Here is a 19,995-nt window from a genome sequence, read left to right as displayed (position 1 = left end):
TTAATTCATTGTCACAGCAATATTTAACTAAATTTGGGGCTCTTAGATACTCTAAACTCTCAGCAAGTGAGCAACATTAACAGGAAGCAATTACTGATGTGACTCAAAAGAAAATCCAGAGACAACAAACAATTGTACAATTCAGTAGCAATCGTCTGTAAAATTGCTACCTTTAGGGATGGAGACAGCACTCTTCCTTCCCTTTACACTTGCAAGGTTCCACAAACAATAATAATTTTTCACTTTATATTATCTATGAAAAGAAATGACAAAAACCAAAGTGCAACAAATCAGCTGAGTATTTGTCTACACATTTTGCAGAGTTTTAGCTAGATCAGATTCAAATCAACCGAAGTAGCACACTGACACAGTTAGACACTACTAACCCACACGGCCCTTTACAGCATACATAAATTCAGTTACTTTAATTAGACAACAAAGCAACCGAAATTGTTCAAATTCACTAAGAAAAATGAGAGGGCAAAGCCGAATCAAAAATATTTCCCCAGTGTAATGCAAATCCACCTGCAAATAATCAATGGATTGCTGCAACTAACATGTTAAAGAACGTCAAAGAAGTAGTCAAAAAGAATTTGATATAATGAAGGTGTATTAGGGAAGCAAGGTTTTACATTTATAAGCATGGGACCAGAAGCAAACCCAAGCCATCCCGTTCGAAACCTAAGGAAAACACATTTACTGGCCTTCATTACTGCTAAGTAACCTGATTCATTTGAGGTTTGTAAAAATTCATTGCAAATACAAAACAGATTTTTGTTTGTTTTTAAAACCTAATCAATGTGTTGGTGTTCCTGGCTCAGGATAGGACGCATCATGACTGCAATGGATCAGCTCCAAGAATTACAGTATTAGCTCTGCAGCAGTGGCTCTAGATGGTATCTCTGCAGGGAAATTCTTGTCAGCAGTAACTTACCTCTACTATAAATGGCCGCCAGCACTCCTACATTGGGTTCTAAAAGAAGTACGGTGGTGAAGTTTGCCGAAACGGAGAACTCCCTGCCCCATACTACTCTTATGATCATATCAGCATAAAAATGGAGAGTTCATTCAGGGTGAAAAGCACTTACATAACAATATTAACAGGTGTATGTAAGAGCTGCTGACATCGCCCTCTTACCAAAAGCATCTAAGCACTGAAATTTCACCTGCGTGTGTTACAGCAGATCCCAGGTCAGTCTCCCAGGGCACTTGGAATAAACATTCAATGTTTGGAAGATAAAGTGTCTCCTCTACAGACACTGCAGACTGTAAGCATACATCAACATCAAAAGTACTGAAAAATAAAACATTTGTTCAGCTCTCAGAGACAACAATTGTAACAGAAAGCTGAAAATATGTAAGAGGAAAAATAAATACGGTATCCACCAAAAGAAATGCTACTGATACATGAGAAATTAAACATCCCTTACGCAGATCAGCACCAAATAGCCCAGAGTATCATACAGGAATCTCTATAGGAAGCAACAGAAAAAAATCTCCCATTAAAATCCTGCAACCCCAAATACTATTTTTCATATCCCACTAAATTTCGTAAGATAGATTCACTAAAATACTTCTGAACAAACAGGATGTCCAGAGAAGATGTCCTATACTTCTTGAGTCTTGCCAAATTCTTGATATCCACAAAACATTCTATGTAATGTTAAGTGAACAACATCTTTTCTTTTTACAAATTCTTTCCCTTCTTTCTTTCGCGGTCAATATACTTTTATCCCTAGTACAATATAGCAAGAAAAGAGAGCATCTCATCTTTCAACTCCTGTTTATCAATGCATTTCTTGTATTGGTGGTTCAAAATTAGATGCGGTATCCTAGATATGGTCTAACAAGCTACAGGGGGTTCCTCCTTTCCAAGTGCAGGACTTCACATTTGCCCTTGTTCAGACTCCTGAGGTTCCTGTCTGCCCGTCGTTCAGCAAGGTCAGGTCCCTCTGGATGGCAGCCCTGCCCTTGAGCGTATCAACTCCACCACACCAACACTCCCAGATTCGGCGTCATCTTCAGACTTGACTAGAGCGTACTTCACCATGTCCTTCAGGTCATTGATAAAAACGTTAAACGGGACAAGTCATAATACAGACTTCTGCAGGTGTTCTGCCTGTTACCAGCATCCAGGTAGAGCACCACTTATTAACCACTGAGCTTGATCCTCAAATCGGATTTATTTTACTCATCTAGTTGTTCATACATCCAGACTGCAGTGCCCTGAGACAGAAGACCATCGTGGGAAACAGTCAAGAGCCCTGCTGAAGGCAAGGTAAATAGCGCGCACTGCTCTTCCTTGCCCATAAATCTAGTCATTTTATCATACAAGGCAATTAGACTTGTCAGACATGATTTATCCCTGCTAAACCCATACTGACCATTACCAAATCATCTTCATGTGCCCAGAAAAGTGTTCCAAAACTTGTTCCATGATCTTCCCAAGGACGCAAACAAAGCTAGCCAGTCTGTAATTCCCTGGCTGTACCTTTGAGGTTGTTGTTTTGGGGTGTTGGTTTTTCATTTGTTTGTTAGGGTTATTTTTTTTTGGGGGGGGGGGGGGGGGAGGTGGGGGTGTGTGTTTGTTTTCTTTAAAGAGGGTGCTCCCTGCAGGAAGTGTTCTGTAACATTTTTCTCTCACATATTTTAAGCCTAGAAGCCACAAAGCACAGCCTTAATAAATTTCATTTCCTATCATATGGACTGTTTGGCTTTCAATTTACCAGTTAGCATTTCTGTAACCGAGATACTATGAATGTGCTCAATTCAATTCACACCCACGTTAAATTAAATGAAAACAGTAATATTAGCTACCACCCTAACACAGAAACTTGTCCCTACAATTTTTTTTTTTTTCACTTGTTAAAAGTGACCAGTCATTTGGAGCCCTTTTGGTCTAAGAAAATATTTTATTTCTCACAGTTTCTCAGCGCCTTTGGTAAACTGTGGCCATGGATTCTCTATAAAAGGAACTTACAATAGCCACTCACAACAATCTAAGGCACTGAATAATTCCCATTTTTGAGAGCCTGGATATCTGTTGGAAACTTCAGGTTTCTACTAAAAGCTTCCACTACATCTGCCAGAAGCATTTCAGCCTGGGAGAAGTCACACACAAATTCTCCAGGGCTTTCGACTTACTTATTTTTAAAAACAAACAAACAAACATACAAAACGCCCCCCAAAAAATAAGTTTAAGACTATTTCAATTAAGCAGTTTTTACAGAGTTCCTGCCCATAGGCAGTGATAGAAGCTGAACAAACATATTTAGATTTTCTGAACTATAGCCCACTTTTTCTTTTGCTTTGATTCACACTTTTTGGAACGCTCCCTGCTCAGCACAACATCCACTTCCTACATCTCCAGTGACTCACTTTTTCAGGCATCTCTTAAAAAGATTCATTAACTTGTAATTACTAAAAAAAAAAAAAATCAACTCTAAGCATAAGCTTCTAATGTTATTGCTGTATGAAAAATCCACAAGGAGATATTACAGTTTCTACAAACACAAGGAAAAAGAGGCATTGCACTGGTTGTCTCTGAAAGTATTACTAAGCACAGAAAAAGTCTGAGTACAGATATTCCGCCCCCCACCTCCTTCCACCTTTATCTTACACATATTTAGGCTTACATATTACGTTAGAAATATTTTAAAAGGCAAATCCAACTTTAAATATCTGCTTTTAATTGCTATTTACTGGTGATCTTGAAGACTCATCCTACTTTTATCCTTAATAATGCTGGCATTACATAGACATTATCTCCTTTGGGCACGTAACTTTTTCCATGCATAATTAAAGTGCCTTCACACAAAGTAAACATTCACATCGTTCAACTGTAAGTAACATATCATCTTCAACTTGGTCTATTTATGTGACATACTTCAGCTTAAGCCTACCCCTGCCTCAAAAAAAAAAAAAAACAATAACAAAACAACTGTATACTAGTTTCCTTGCCACTGCTTACTGATGCTCCCTCTCTTCGGTTTCTGCCCTTCTTTACAGATTATGCTGATACAACTGTTTACAGACTCTGTAGCGAACAGGATCACTCGCATGATTCACTAAAACAAAACAAACAAAACTCCAAACAATCAAGAAAAAAAAATATTAGAGTATAACTGAAAGGCAGCTCAAGAGGCAGCACAGAGACTGGACTGAGTGACTGGGAATCCCAGAAACTGGTACTGCCACAGAAGTACACAACTCAAAACTGCAGCCCCAGATCATTCACGAACTATTTTGAATCATTTGAAGGTTTCTCTCTGTTACTAAATTGACATTTCAAGGTCTTTTATCTTTCATAAAATTCAGAATTGATAAAAGTCCTATATATAAGCTTCTAAGAAATGTTTACAAATACTGTGGCAAAAAGAATTTATGCAGGTTTAAATATAAGTCATTGATAGGATAATAACATATTCCTAAATGAGATGTACTCATTAGAAGTTCTATAAACAATGATAATAAATATTCCTGCATGCAAACGTTCTGGCATAGTTTTATGTTTTTGTTTGTACTTTGAAAACACCACAGAATTCTTTGAAGTAGTTTTTGCAATTCAAGATTAAGACTGTTTTTACTGACACCTTCTACCTGCCTTTTCACAACAGCATTTTATATCTGTTACCTCTAACGATGCATTTTTCCCCCCTGCTCCAACGATCTCACAATTTACCATTCAGATACTCAACCAGATGAAAAAACAGACCACACTGCCAAGAAACAAACACAGAATCCAAAATTCTCCATGCTGCTGTATCAATGCTTTAAACCTTTTACAGTACCACAACATCTAACATGCAAAATTTAGAGTAATGCATTCCTACACCTGATCTTAAACCCCCTCTTTAGTTGATCACTGTGGCTACTGACCCACATACCCACCTGGGCAATTCTCATCCAGATCCCCATCAAATCCTCACACCATCCACTTACCTACTACTACCAAGCTGCTACTTTAGATCAGCTAGATAAAATGAATAAGCGTATGCTTTTTGACCTGTATTAGAAAAGCCAAAGCTAACTGAATTTTAAAAGCAAACTAAAAACCCCACAGCTGACTGTCTTTTAAGCTCGTCTGTTAGTTAACAGACTTGCTCAACACTCAATGTTTTGTCAAATTAACAATCTTTAATATGGCTAGACTATTTGTAACCATAAAAGAGCACATGGGGGTCGTAAAAATCTTTATAAATCATGAGAAATGTTGATAAAAAGCTATGTGCATAATACTTTCTAATTTAAAAACAGTACAATAAATTGGAACACTTTACTTTGAGTCAAACAAGAAAGGTTAAAGACTAAGCTTAAACTGAAAATATTTAATGCACTTGAGTTTTCTAAAGTGGCCAAGAATACACATGACATGCACAACAGAGCCAAAACAACATGCTTAATGAAACACTAATACAGATAGGACTTTGCACAATTTACGTGCAGGTAACTTGAAAGCCATGCCATAACCCAGCCTTAAGAAATTAAACGCTTGTCTTGTCCCATCATGCCCAGGTATTGCATTACATAGGATAGTTAACAATGGAAGGTTTAAGAACTTGGACTGCGTTATACTGTTCCTCATGCTGTGTCACACTAGCAAAAAATACTGCATTAATTACAGACCATATTATTCTCAAAATCAAGAGCTACGCTGACTGCATTTCATAGAAGGGCATGCTGCGAAACTAAAAACCAGAGCTGATTTAGAGCATGTGAAGCTCTAGGCCATAACATCAATATATTTGGAAAAAAAAAAAAAAAAAACCAACAACCAACACAGTGCTGAGCAACTGAAATCTGCACTTTGTTCGTTTCTTGCGGATATTTAAAATTAACTTGACAGTCATTAAGTAAAATAACTTTACTTGTCCCAGTTCAATCCCTAGTGGACAAAACACGCACTACAGAACCCCTAAATTTCACTTAACAAGATATTTAGCCTTTTGAGAGGAACAGTTAAGACAACACAGGATATATTTTAAAACCATTTTCACTATCGATAAGAAAATATCTTGTATGCAGTTTGTTACACTCCTGCTGCCAGTAACAAACCTTCTATCAGACCCAAACAACAAAATACTCTATATAAAGTTTGAAAAGGGCAAATAGGAAGAGTGCCAAACAAACCCGGTATTTTTTTTAAATCCGTTTTTTGACACTCCTCTCAATGAGATTGATTTACATGCCCAGATAAAATAGTTATTTCTCAGCATTTGAAAAAACACTATTACACCATTATATTCATACAAGCCGGTGCTTTCAGATTTGTATTACTCACCTCAAAATCACCTACTTCCAGCAATGAATAATACACATGCAAATTTTTCAGTACTTATCACCATTTTCAACTGTTTTATGTACTTTTAATAATATTTAAAGTTTCTGCTTAGTAAGAAATTACCAACTTACCTGAAAAGTAATCATTTTAACTATAACACAAATCTTACTCCTTCCACATGAAACCATATTTATTACTGCAAAACCAAAGTGATCTGCCATCTACAGGGACTTGCTAAAACAAACGTCGAGTTCATTATTTTTAAATACAGAAAACACCTTACCTTGCCTGTCTTGTGATCAAACCAGACAAGAGCATGGTTCCTGGACAGCACCTTACAGTCAAAAGTTGCGTTATTCTGAGCTGGCCGGCAGCGAGCCACTGAGCGGCCGATCTTGACAGGCTCGTCCAGGTAGACATGACGCTCCTGAAATGGATGAGAGTTCGGGCGGCAAGTGAAGATGGCCAAGGCTGAAGGCATCGAGGACAGATTGGGGTTGCCACACCAACCAGAGATGAAGAGAGCCTCTTCTGATGCAGGCTGTCCTCCACAATTTTTAACCCAAACCTCCACAGCAACTTTATATTAAAGCAGGACAAACATTATCGTATGAAAGGCCTAACAACTCATTGTTTCAGTGTGTAAACTAATTCTGGCAATAATCCAGTGAAAAAGCCCCATTATGTCTTAATAATATCAGCAGTGGCTCAAAAAAAGTCTAGAATGTACAACTTTCAAACCATCCTCCTCTGGAAGAACAGGAACAAGCATCTGATTCCTTCAAAGAGAAGCAAAGGCTCCTTGAAAGAAGGATAGAACGTCTTAAATCCAAGTAGATGAGTCATACAAGTACTTTTGTTTGCAACCTCAACTGCCTTCTTCCCCCCCCCCTTCCGTAAACAACACTGACCAAAATTCTGACCAATGCAACATGGAAGCAAGGAAAGGTTTAGGGAAGGGGGACAAGGGAGAAGGATTAGCCTCCTCTCTCAAAGCGCGCAGATCGGGAGTTGGAAGGTGAATACGAAGCCCTGGCTCCACAACAGGGATCTAGTCGCTTCACATGGCGATCCGCATTTCACCATCTTCGTATATTAAACCGAAGCGGAATAGGTGGTCCTCGATTTAGGATGGGGTATGAGAGCTACACTGTTTTCCTCCCCTACACCAGATAAAGCTGGACTGGTCTACAGCTTCAGGCAGCCACTCAGATAAGGAACTTGGTAAGGCATGGAGAGGGCTTCAAACTCTCCTTCTCTCGGGGACAAGCCACCGCGTGGGAAGGGTCCTTCGGGGACGGCCTACGAGGCGCACTGACAGGTTCCTCCCGGCGGTGCCCGCGACGGCTCTGGCTGGCAGCAGCGGGCGAGCGTCCCTCCGGGGCGGCGGGGCGGCGGGCGGGCGGCGGGCGGGGGCCGGCGGCGGAGGGAGGCGGGCGGGGGGCTGCCCCAGGAAGTCTCCGCCAGAAGCCCCCGGCGCGGGCAGCGGCGGGCCGGGAGAGGCGGCGGCCCCTCCGCTCCGCTCGGCTCGGCTCAGCCCCTCCGCAGGTGGCTGCGCATGAGGAGGGCCCGCTCCTCGGCCCCCCGCGCTCTCCGCCCGCCGAGCGCGGCTCGGCTGGCCCGGCGGCGGCCGGCCCTGCGGCGGCGGGAGAGGCCTGGCGGCCGGGCCCGGACGCCTCCCGCTCGGTAGCTCTGCCTCTCAGGCAGCCGCCGACCACGAAAACTTTCCTCCGACCTGCAGAGCCGAAAACAAACCGGGTCAGACGCGTCCCTCGCCCGGCGCGGCCCCGCGCCTCCCCCCGGCCTAGCGCTGTGCCCGGCCCCGAGGGGGGGCACGGGGCGCACCAGGGCTCCGCTCCCTCCCTTACCTTCAGCGCAGCGGCCGCCATAGTGACTGGAAACCTACCCGGTGTAGCAGCCGCGGCGCTGCCGGGGAGGGGCGGGGGTCGGGGGGGAGGGCAGGCGGCGGCGGAGGGAGGAGCCGTCCTCAGCGGGGCCTGACCAAAGGGAAGGCGCGGCGGCCGCCTCCTGCCTGGGCGGGGGCGGCTGCGCAGGCGCAGAAGCGGCTCCGCGGCGGCGCGCTGGGCCCGCTGAAGCTGCGGCAGCGGCCGCGGCCCCGCCCCGTTGCCGGGGTTCCGGGTGCGCGGGGCGGGGGGGGGGGGGGGCACCGGCGAGGGGAGGGGGCGGCGGGCCGAGCCGTGAGGGGCGCGGGCGGCTGCGCGGGGCCGAGGGCCTGCTGTGAGGCGGGGAGAGGGGAGCGGGGCCGCTGCGGAAGGGCCCGGCTGGGAGGCGTTAGCAGGTGGGAGCGGGGGCAGGTCTGCGAGGTGAGTGAGCCCCGGGGGCCGGCTCTGTGCCCCCCCCCCCCCCGTTCTCCTCAGCTCTGCCCTGGGGCGGGGAGGGAGGGAAGGAGCGAGCGGGGCTCGTCCGCCGCCAGGCAGGGGAGCCCTGAGGAGAGCCCGGGGCCACAGGGCGAGCGGAGGAGCCTCCCCGGCATCTTCCTGCTTCCCCCCTGCTCTGCTTGTCGTTTTATGGTCCCAGCTTGGAAATTTTGGAAGCCGCAGCGTCACTTGACGTGTCTTGGGGAGGGAGAAACGCCGGCCGCCTTTTGCCGTCTGGTTCCCGGCTGGAGCGGGGGGACCTTGAGGCGGTCGCGTAACGGCGGGCGCAGGGCAGGGTGAGGGGGGGTCGGGCGGGCGTCTGCTGCCCGCTCTCCCTCAGCAGGTCTCGCAGCGTCGCCCAAGGCCGCATTTATCCCCGTTTTCTAGAAGCCAAGGAAAGATCGTTCCTTTTTCAAGGTCATACGGTAGGCTAGTGCCGAACAGGTCTCTCCGGTCCGAATTCATTTTTAAGGCCGTCATTCCCTATACAGCAAACAAGCGGAGATTGTTTGATATGAGAGATGTTGGAGTCGCGCCAGCACTATAATTACCCTGTGACAAGGTGTCGGGATTAGGGCTACGGCAGCGCTCTCTGATGCCAGAAAGGCCAGGCAGCCGTGGAGCAGAGAAGCAGAGCAGGGCCAGGCAGTTTAGCCAGCAATATATGAGAGAAATAAGCAACAACTGAGGTAAGGCAGTGCAGTATGAGAGAAAGCATGATTGCTGTGCTGTTACTGACGGTGCAGTAAAATCTCAGAGTTGTCTTCATTTTTTTTTTTCCCCTTCCTTTTTGACTGCACTGTGATGGGGGGGCTGATTCATTGCAGCCTAGTTTTCTTCTGTTTTCTTCCAGTGATCCAATGAGAGAAAGACAGCAAAACCAGGCTGTAACATCTGTGTTTGAAGCAAAGAAATGAAATCCAAGATGAGGGACAAGTCTGATTTTCGAAGACAAAAAAAGAAAGACTAATAGGTGGAAGCTTTAGGACTGTCTGTAGTTGTCAGTTCTCCTCACAGGAGAAAACCAAAAAATTATCTGGCATGCCACTTCATGGCTTTCATCAGCTTGCCTATGAGATTATACTACTGTGAGAAATATATTCCTAATTTACTCATTTTTTAAATAAATGGAAATTCAGTATGGCTATTGTTTATAGCACACAAAGTGCTATAAGTAATCAAAAGGGGGAAGGAAAGTGGTATCAAAAGAGGATGGGGAAAACGGGGAATAAATTTAAGTCCATCAGGAGTTAGACTTGAGGGAAAAAGTTGCAAAAGTAGAAGCAATTGAAAACATTTTGGCATTGCAAAGCCGTAAAAAGTGGGAACAAAGGGTACTACAGGTGTTGGAATTAAAAGAATGTTTATGAGAGCATTTTTTATATTTTTGTATGCATGTTTAATGGAGAAAGCCTGAAAGTAAAATTAAAGATGAAGAAGAACCATTACCATCTATAGGGCCTAAGAGAATCAAGTGAAAAAGATAAGCTGAGCAGTGGATATCTTTTTCTGATGTTCTCTGTAAGTATTTATAATTTTTAGATATTGAGATTCAAACAAATTTCATACTGTATTGTCTGCACAGTATCTTTCTCAAGTCTTCCTGCGACCAGTAGAACGACCTAATACCCTAAGCATCTGTGTCCTTTAAACTGTAAGCCACTGCCATATTATGGTATCCTGAACCCTTTTCTGTCCCCTGGGGAAATCCCGTTTTGACAGTCCCATGGGGGAAGCAATGGTACGTGCCAGCTGCTTTTCTAATACTTTTTGGCGCTGCCAAGTGGCTCACGGAACAACAGAGTTCTACCTGCTTTTCCACAAGGGCATTAATTCGAGCCTTCCTTTTCTGCATGAGTGCCAGCTTTCAGAGAAGTTGGATGGGTTTAATTATTAGACTTTTTTACTCCTATTTCAAATTGCCTAATGAGTTCAAAAGTTACCAGGGGCAGACTCATAGCCTAAGTTAAAAAGATAGAAAGTGGTTGCATTCTGAAATGAGGATCCAATTATTGTATGGGTATTTTATGAGGTACTTGATGCTTACCAGAAAGTATCCATCTTAGAACTGTGGAAAGCAACAGGTGGATGAAAAGAGCTCAGTATAAAATGCTCAGCTGCTGTTCTGTGCTCGGCAGGAGTCGGGAGGATGTGTAACATCACGCTTCATTTCTGCGAACCACGGTTTGCCACACCACCGAAAGAGGCAGTGAGCTTTGGCAGCCATGTTAGGTGAGGGCAGCGAGATGCCACTTAGGTGGCCATCCTTTTTCCGGGCAGGAAGTCAATAAAAATTTTATAATGGCCATCATAGCTAAGGGCAGAAGCAGCCCGCTCTATAGCCATCTTGGATAAGGGAAATGGGAGGGAGGTGACTCTCACATTTGACCCCTGAAGAGCTGGTGTCTGTTTCAGGATGATGAAATGCAGCAGAGGTAGAGTTCATGTGCATACCTGCAAGCAGCTGGATTTTGGCTTGAATGTGTCAAAGCGCAGGAGAGATTCTGTAGTCTTAATGGCTTGATGAAAAAGAAGATCTTTTGCTGAAGGCAGCCTGTTGTGAATTCTAAGTTAACTGTAAGTGACTAGGGAAGAAAAACTCTGAGCATCATTATAGGCAACTCTGCCAGATTTCTGAGTATTGTGCAATGATGATCTAAAAGGCTACCCAAAATATTAATATACATCAGATTAAGATTGTCAGTGGGAAGGGGTTGTGAACCAGTTGCTTAGTGGGAGATCCTGAGTCAAGAGAGATTGTTACATATGGAATGAACGAGGCATACGGCACAGCAAAAGTTCAGTTTCTAGTATAAAAACTAAGATGCAAACTGATAATGAAAACAGAATAAACAAGTAAGGAGAAAGTTGGAGATGCACAGTTTTCTCCTGAGTTCTCATCCCTGAAACTCATTCATCAGCAATTTACTAAATCAATTTCTCACTGATTTTCAGTAATAGAACAAATTCTAGGTATAATTGCACTCTTTTAAGCCATACCAAATTTTAAAATCTGACAGTCTATAAAGGCACTTACTGCTACATAGAGCAATGTGGAAACATATAGCAAAGTTTGGACTGTTATTTACATCCTAATGTTGTATCTTTTGCAAAACAAACTTGCCTCAGAAGTAGCTTCTGAGACGTTCAGAATCAAGCTGAACTGTCAAAAAGTAAGGAATTGTTTCAGAGCAATAGGTTCATTTTCCTGGAGCTATGGATGTGTCAGTTTGAGTGTTAACACTACAAAAATATAGTTGACAGCAATCACCTTGCGTCCGCTAGAGGAGCAGGGGGAGGACAAGCTGCATGGCTGTCAGACTAACTACCTCAGACCGATATTCGCTGCTCTGTAGTTGCTTTTGAGATGCAGTGACTGAAAATGTAATCACTTTTTTCTTAAGAAGGAAAAGCGGTCTCACAAAGTTAAACAAGGACTGGCAAGATTATTGTGACATTGTGGTGATTCTACAATTTGTTGAAATATTCTCGTTGCAATTCTTGATAAAATTCGCAATATTTGGAGCATGCATGATCGTGCGTATCGCTGGACGGTCACGGGCGTAAATGGTGTAGTTGCAGCGTACGTCAAGAGAGCAGCAATCCAGTTTGAATTTTTGGATACATGTTTGTTTTAGGAGCTGGTGAATACATACACATTCTACAAATGTGTTCTCTAGCAGTGTGTTTCTGTCCATGCTGGTGTATCGTGAGAAGTAAATGGAGCAAGACTGTATCCTCAGAATGATGATCGTTACCAGAAAACAACAACAGGTATTTGCTAATAGGTTATTTGCTGTTTTCATGATCGTATTGAAAAAGAGCCGAATTATCCTAGATTAATAAATATCATAGATAACACGAAGGCTGTAATACATCTAAGAGCTGGTTTCAGTTTTAACTATGAACTTTGCTACATGGTGTTTCAACCACTGTGTGTAAACCGCTTTGTAAAAGATTCTGTACAGAAACAGACATTGGTATGTATGCGCCTGACCACTCGGTCCCGCTGCTTGCAGTGACAGGGATCACACAAAATCCTTTTTATAATCACCGAGCTCCTCAAAACTTACCAGGACTTTACTCCCCACTACTCTTGTTGGAAAACTTCATTCAAAACCTTATTTCTCCGGTGATTAGAAAACTTATGCTAATATCAGCCCACATTTATTCAAGGGCGGTTACACTTTTTTTTTTTTTATTGTAGCACTATCATTGTTATTTAGTTTCAGACTTACTTTCTGTTCTTGATCTTCTAACTCCCTGACTGATTATGTAAAGAACAATTGCATTATCTTTCAGCATTAATTTTGAAGGAATAAGCAACTCAGCTGGTTTAATCCTCTCTTGTCAGGTGGATTCTCCATTTATCTCATTTTCATTCAGACCCTTCCCTGCTCCTATTTCTAGTTTGCATTAAGCTTATTGAAAGATACTCGTACCCAGTATACAAATTAGTATCTTGCTAACATAACAGACAATTATATTCATGTAATATATATCATAAGCATACATAGAATATACTATTTATATATTAAATATACGCATATGCTATATTTCTACAGTTTATATATAAAATACATTATTTATAAATATAGTCTATATGTCCTATCTATATATACAATATACATTGTATAGTGTGTTGATAATATATGTATATGGTATATATGAATAAGTATAACGTAACATGCATACTATTAATACAGTATTATGCTAATATATAACTAATTTTACATACAATGTTTCTTAATTTCTAATGAAATTAGGTAAGTTGGTATATCAGGCATTTTCACTGCTTTATCGTTTTAGTAGAACATAGTCATCACGTAACCAGCTCTTAGTTGCTTTTCTATTAATATGAGGTTGACTTTTTGAAATGTTTGATCTTTTCTGTGGCTGTCTGAAAAATAAGGAAAAGTGTTTTAAAAATCAGTGTGACATTTCTGGTGTGTGTTTGTTTTAAACAAATGTATTTGTTAGACCAGATCTAATTTTCAGATGCAAATGAAGTACTGCTTTAAATTGAAATCTCACGGCGGGGAGTGGAGGGGGGAAGGTGAGGTGAGCAGAAGATGTTTATCCGGTCCTTTGGTGTTCCTGAGTGGATATGAACAGGCTGCACCGTCGCTCCCTACTGAAGCTGATGGAAATTGGCTCGCCAGCAGCCAACACAACATTTGCTGCTACCTGATAGAAAGTGTCCCGCTGAGAGAGGCGGGCCAGAACAGCAGAGATAGCGGCTGTAGGGGAAAGATAGAGGGTGGAAGAAAGCAAGATGGGCAGAAACGCGGAGCAGTCCTGGCTCTCCAGCATCCAGCTGTCCCACACAGGCCCACGCTAATTTTTATTCCAGCCCTGACATCATAGGGGATGCTTTTTCTGGAAGATACTCTTGTCCAAACCCTGCCGAATATTTAGATGAACAGATTGCTGTCTTTCTGCAAAATGAGAGTTCGTAGAGCTTTGTAAGGGCAAATTCCCTGTGCAGAGCCCTACTATTTCATGAGACTGCATTGCAATTTGTAGCAAGGCATTCTCAGTTAGCAGATCGCCAGCTTTGAAGTCTGTGTTTTGTCCTGCACTGATATGCTTCTTGAAGGAGAAAGCAGTCAGTCTCAGTTGTTCTAAACGTTACAATACTTAAAATACATGCAGAAATCTTTTCATTCTTTTTCTTAAACAGTCGACATCTTTTCCCAACCGAGGAAGACCATCCCACATTTTACCAAAACTAAGATTTATTTGAAATGGCTGGGTGAAAGTCTTCCTGAACTACTGTTTCTCTAGTAATTCGCAATATCTCCAGCAGGTGAGGATCCTCTCTTTCTCAGTGATTTCTTTCTCAAAGATCGTGTCTCTAAACTTTCTGCTGCCAAAAGATTATTTCTGTTAAGCATGAAGTAGAATTAAGTTATTGGTCGTTGCTTGTTTAACAAAACGAGCAGAGAATATCAGTCTTACTAAAAGTACTTTATTCTTCCTATTTTCCTTGTCCATATTTATACTTTTTATCCACATGAAAACTTACAAGTGGAGGCCAGCAAAAACTAGAAGGGAATGCATGATAATAATAGCTACAATTTTGTTCTGCCTGTGATAGCAAGAATGTAAACAAGGGAAAGGACAAAAACATAAACAAGGGAAGGCTTGTAAGAAGCCGTGAGATGATACCTTTTCTTAAAGCAAGGGATAAAAGCTTTTGGCCAGGCCCTGTTTCAGCTCTTGAATGAAGACAGCAAATGAAATACCACTGCGGAATTGTTGCTCTGGGTTTAACCTGATGAAGCTAAGGCTTAGCCATGCCTTATTTTCAATAGTCATCTTTTAGGGAGCCCAGGAGTTAGCTGTTGGGAAAGTCCGTGAGCCCTGTGGCATCATGGTAGCCGCCTGAGGCAGCGGGGGACAGCCAGAGCCTTCCCGTGCCGCTCCCGTCGCACCCCACGTAGCTCCGTTCCTATCTTAGTTTGTATCTAAAATTCACTTCGCCGCTAATGGTTTATGATAACTCAAGGCTGCTAGATCTTAAGTTATATTTATTACAATGATAATTTTGTGTATTATAATTTTGTCTGAGTTGCATGTTTGTTCCTCCTTTGTCTAGGAAATTACTGCGATGATGAAAGCGAACTTTAATTTCTAGCAGTTTGGTTTTGATAGATAAACAAATGTCGTTGATGGGTCTTAAGGAAATGGTGCATCTGAAGAGTCGTAATTTTTCTATGAAGTATGTATACATGTGGTATCTTGGGCTTAATGTTTGCAACTTCTATTGGGAAAAACCAGCACGTAGTAATTCGGCAGCCAGCCTGCCTGCATCTGCTGCGGTTGAAGCTGTTCTGGTAGCAGTCAACCAGGAGTCTGGTGCGAATGACTGAGTAGTAAGGGTTACAGGTCAGGAGGGGGTGTGTGATTTTTTTGTTTGTTTGTTTAATAAAGTAGCTATTTAGCACTTCCAACTCCCCAAAAGGTTTCCTACTGGAATATAAACGGGACATGGACGGTGCTAAAAGCATATTTGAAAGCTCTTACATTATTACATAAAAAGCTTGGCTTTTGGCTAAGGTACTAAGATAGGTTTGAAGAGATCGGGATGCTTTTATTTGTGTTATTCCCGTTTCCCGCGCAGTCTCGGGGGGGGCTGCCCAGCCGTCCGCCGGGGGGTCTGTCCGTCCGCCTCCGGACGCGGGGTAGGACGCGCCTGTTCGTTCCTGAGCCGTAACCTCGGCCAGGCGCCGCTGCGGCGGCTTGCCCGCGGCCTGCTGCCCAGCCGTTCCCCGCGGAGCTCGAGAGACGGTGGGGAACACGCTCCCCGGCGAGGCCGCCCCGTCCCGGGCCCCCGGGTGAGGGGGAACGCGCTCCTCCTCAGGGCGGGCCAGCCCGCTGCTCTGCGGAGCTCGGAACCGACGCCGGACCGCGCCGTCGCTGCGCAGGGCGAGGCAGCCGGGGCCGTTCCCGCGGCTGGGCGCTCGGCGGCGGCGGCGGGCCGGGCCGGGCCCTGCCGGTGCCTTGCGTGGCGGCGCTGCCGGCCTTCCCCCCTCGCCGCGCCCGCTTGGACTCGCCCACTTTGGGCGGCTCCAGGCCCCGGGGGAGCGGGGGGGGGGGGGGGGGCGGTGCGCCGGGGTCACGTGGCCGCCGGCGGCTGGGCCCGGGCCGGCAGCGCCATGTCGCTGCGGGAGCGGGGCCCGGGCGGCGCCGTCGTCGAGGCCGGGGAGGAGGCGGCGGCGCTGGCGGAGCCGGACGGCCCGGAGCGGTGCCTGTCGCTGCTGCCCTGGGACCGTTTCTCGGCCTGGCTGCACTGCGTCTGCGTGGTGGGCTTCGACCTGGAGCTGGGCCAGGCGGTGGAGGTAGGTGAGGCGGCGGCCGCCCGGCTGCGGCGGCGTGCGGGGCGCTCGGGGCAGCGGCCCCTGCGGGGCGGGCGGCGCTGCGGCCGGGCCCCGCCGGAATCGGGCGCTTCCTCTGGCGCCGGCGTTGCACGGCAGCGGGGAAGCTCGGCGGTGCTGTGAGAGGAACGTGATTGTGCAAAACCCCGGACGGCGGCTGAGGGGGGGAGCGTTGCGCGGGAAAGCCTTGGCCAGGGGCAGCTGTCACGGAGCCTGAGGTGAGTTCAGCGGTTTTCACGATGCTGGTTGTCACGTCAGTGTGCCGTTGTGAATGGTTTTCGTCTCGTGGCAAGGTCTGTATTAAATACATCACCACCTTTCCTTACGTGCGAATAGCGCTGATCTCCGTGACGTCTAGATGTTAAGGATTTTAAGAGCATAATAACAGTGTGAATGCAAGCAGTCTTCATAAGTAACAGTTTTCTCAGATCGCTAAGGTATGCAAATAAATTCTCTAAATGTTTGGAGCATTTTCCTTGCACCATTAAATGAATGTCAAAGTGTGACGATGCCAGACTGCAGGGTTTTTTAACTCCCTGCTGCTCTTTGCCATTTTGTGCAACGGGCAAACATCTATGAAACTGCATGTGGAACTGCATTAGGGAACTGACTGGGCTGAAAAATAAACTGGAAAGAATAACTATCGTTTGGATCAGTTTCGCATCCTGTTTCACCATATTCGCCACACGACTGTGCCGCAAACGCTTGGTGTGCGGAGAACAGTCTCTTGGCTTTTTCTTTCTTTTTTTTTTTTTGTTAAAGTGGTGTTAGCATAAATGTATGGCAGATTGGCCTAAAATTCAACTAAGCTAACTATTACAGTATTTAAAATACATAATTGATATGCATTTTTGGCTGCAAGAGAAATGCAAACAAGAAACCAACATACTGTGCTAATTATCTAAATGATATTTGCTTGGTGTTATAAAGTGTTGTTAGCAACAAAGACAAGTTCTTTATAACCTGTGGCTGAAGCAGATAATGTGCTCTGTAGTTGAGGGAAGCACAGAGTAGCCCCTGTCCTGCCTCCAAACAGCTGTTAACAGTCCCATTAATTTTAGTTGAGTGGATGCATAAAATGAAACTTTAAATGTCTACATAACTAAGGCCTGATTTTTTCAGTTATGTTGCTGCAGTAAGAATAATTAGCTTTTAGTTTCACTGGAATCCTTACCAATTAGGTTATTTAACAGTACAGAATATTAAAAGACACAGAAATGCAAAGCAAGCATTTTTGTTGTTGCACACACACACACAAAAGGTGATGTTTTATTTCTTTCTTGGAAACTCCTTAGACAGAAAGAAGCATCTCCTTGCCCAAATCTGCAATTCTAGAAGAAAATTCTTATGACTGTGTTTGAGGGGAAGAGTTCCCAAGTAGTTACCAAAGTAATATTTCCTCCAGTAACCTAACTTTTCAAGTTCATTTTCTTTCACCTACAAATTACGTTTTTTTTTGTTTTGTTCCTTGTCCAGCAAGTTAGATTATTATTTCTGGGGGGGCAATAAAATGCGTGTAAAGGACATTCAGATTACAGAGGTAAACATTTGGAAACTAGGAAGTGAATGGTCTCCACTAATTCTGCTTCTTTGTGTCCACCTTGCAGTCTTGTCTTTTCCCCTTTGCTTTTGTGCTTTTGATAGGCAGCTTCATCTTCAACACCTTCTGGTGATGAAGAGCAGGCATAGCAGTAGCTCACAGGAATGGTGTTCATGCACTTCTCACTTTGCATTTCTTTAGTAAGGTTGTTTAGAAGAACGCTGTGAAATCTGGTAAAACTTCACCTGGGCTGTGCTTACTTTCATTATCACCGCATCATTCTGACACGGCCGTCCTTGCAGGTCGGAAAGGCCGGGCAGATGTGACAGGATAGAGGTAACAGTTACAACTGGTTTTCCTCTTCTTCCTTTGACTTCTAGGAAGATACACCGGCTAGTGAGGAAGAGGAGTATGAATTCAAGTCTGGTCTGTAGTCCGGTCCTCTGGCTCTAGATGCAGATCAGTTCAGCATCATTCAGCTACTGAAAAAGTTACATTTGAGTGTATTGCTTAGCGTAAGATAGCATAGGAAAATGTTAAGAGGTTAAAGATGATGATAGGTTTACTAGATGCAGTATGCAGGGGTTCCACGCGTGTGTCTACTTTTAGTTACGCTCATAGTTATGTTGTATGCCTGGACATCGCTGGATAGAGGACTGAGGGGAAAAAGAAGTGAATCGGGGCCTTTATGGCCAGGGCACGGAAAGTCTGCTTAGTCAGAGATCAGCCAGTGGGTGTATTTGTTGTTTTCTATAGAGTAGGCTAGCGCTATATTATCAGGAGATACATTCCTGACGTTTTGTCAAACAAGATTAAATTAGATAACTGGATGTTAGCAGTATGGTAATAAGAGCACTCCAGACTAAGTTAGTGTTCTTGCATTGAACAGCTGTTCTTAGAGAAGTTCCCATCTATGAAAGCACTGAAACATAATCTTTGAATCTGTGTTGCATTTCCTTTGCTTACAAGCTAGCCACCCATTTCAGTAGTTTTGAGGGTTTTTTTGAGGAACTTTTTAGCTGAAATTTAAGTATCTCAAGTTTGTCCTCTTTCCTGTGTGTTCTTTTCTCACTTGCATAATCACTGATTTTGTACATGCAGGTTTTTTTAAATAATGGTGCTTCCGTATGGTACATTGTGTTGCATTGTTTTTGATTTCTGTGTTGTAAAAACATATTAAATAAATGTATTTTTTTTTTCTGTCAGTACAAAAGTCATAGCTTTTTTTTTTTCCCTTGAGCTTTTACAGTTCCCAGCTCTCATTCGGGGCCAATGTTCAGCCTCCAGGAGTTAGTATTAATACAGAGGGTGTTTTGTCCTTGAATTTCTGTTACTCCCACCTAACTATCCATTGCAACAGATTTCAGACAATAATGTGTTGTTGGCTTCCTATGGAATCATCTACTGCATTTCGTATCCACAAGCTAAATTTAAAGGGTGTAATCTTGCTCTCCTTTGAGAGCTGTTGCACCAGAAACATCAAGTACTCTGGATTTATTAATTTATCTGTATGGTCTCCAACTGGCATCCAAAATACCTTATAAAGATGGGTGATCAAGTTAGCTTAAAAGCATATGAAAAATAAGAACAGAGACATAATATTAATAGTTTACCCTTGAAAATAAGCTGAGGCTAGGCAGGTATTTGAGGGTTGTATGATAAAAATATTTAATAGAAGCTCACTGCTTATACCAAGTTTATTTTCAAATAAAATAATACTTTTTTCCTGTAGGTAATATATCCTCCACATTCAAAACTCACAGATAAAGAGGTAAGCCATGGTTGCTGTATAAGTATATAATTTGTTTTTAGTTTAGTAATTTCAGGAAATAAAACGGCTCTCTCTTCTTTTCCCCACCCTTTAGAAAACCAATATTTGCTATTTGTCTTTTCCAGATTCTAATTCAGGTAAGTGCT

The 19,995-nt window shown here is 43.7% G+C and overlaps 2 protein-coding genes across 57 annotated transcripts in view; one reads left to right on the top strand and one right to left on the bottom strand.

The window, feature by feature from the left end:
• Positions 1-8,303, bottom strand: part of SLMAP (sarcolemma associated protein) — an 87,429-nt gene extending 79,126 nt beyond the window's left edge. For 24 of the 45 annotated variants that reach the window (XM_087742930.1, XM_087742928.1, XM_087742957.1 and 21 more), the window contains exons 1-2: positions 8,149-8,302; positions 6,564-8,015 (exon numbers count right to left, since the gene is read on the bottom strand). In XM_087742930.1, the coding sequence (XP_087599056.1) occupies positions 6,564-6,761 (198 nt within the window). In that variant the 5' untranslated portion in view covers positions 6,762-8,015; positions 8,149-8,302. Of the gene's footprint in view, positions 1-6,563; positions 8,016-8,148 lie in introns of all 45 variants that reach the window. The other 21 variants (XM_087742923.1, XM_087742921.1, XM_087742927.1 and 18 more) reach the window with 2 other exon arrangements.
• Positions 8,304-8,489: 186 nt separating this feature from the next.
• The window catches only part of DENND6A (DENN domain containing 6A), a 34,933-nt gene continuing 23,427 nt past the window's right edge, over positions 8,490-19,995 (top strand). For 3 of the 12 annotated variants that reach the window (XR_015701192.1, XM_087742973.1, XM_087742972.1), the window contains exons 1-3: positions 16,280-16,502; positions 19,811-19,849; positions 19,944-19,986. Coding sequence is in view for 11 of the 12 variants with exons in the window: in XM_087742973.1 (XP_087599099.1) it covers positions 16,320-16,502; positions 19,811-19,849; positions 19,944-19,986 (265 nt within the window). In the remaining variant the exon portion in view is untranslated. Of the gene's footprint in view, positions 8,605-8,667; positions 10,180-10,796; positions 10,891-11,073; positions 11,236-12,296; positions 12,433-16,279; positions 16,503-19,810; positions 19,850-19,943; positions 19,987-19,995 lie in introns of those variants that run through there. The other 9 variants (XM_087742980.1, XM_087742983.1, XM_087742982.1 and 6 more) reach the window with 9 other exon arrangements.

This window comes from Nipponia nippon, unplaced genomic scaffold (assembly GCF_047370975.1).
Source record: "Nipponia nippon isolate SJK-2023a ecotype South Korea unplaced genomic scaffold, ASM4737097v1 scaffold_9, whole genome shotgun sequence".
Taxonomy (NCBI): domain Eukaryota; kingdom Metazoa; phylum Chordata; class Aves; order Pelecaniformes; family Threskiornithidae; genus Nipponia; species Nipponia nippon.
Note: the sequence above shows the minus strand (reverse complement) of the source record. Positions and strands in the feature narration are given on the sequence as shown.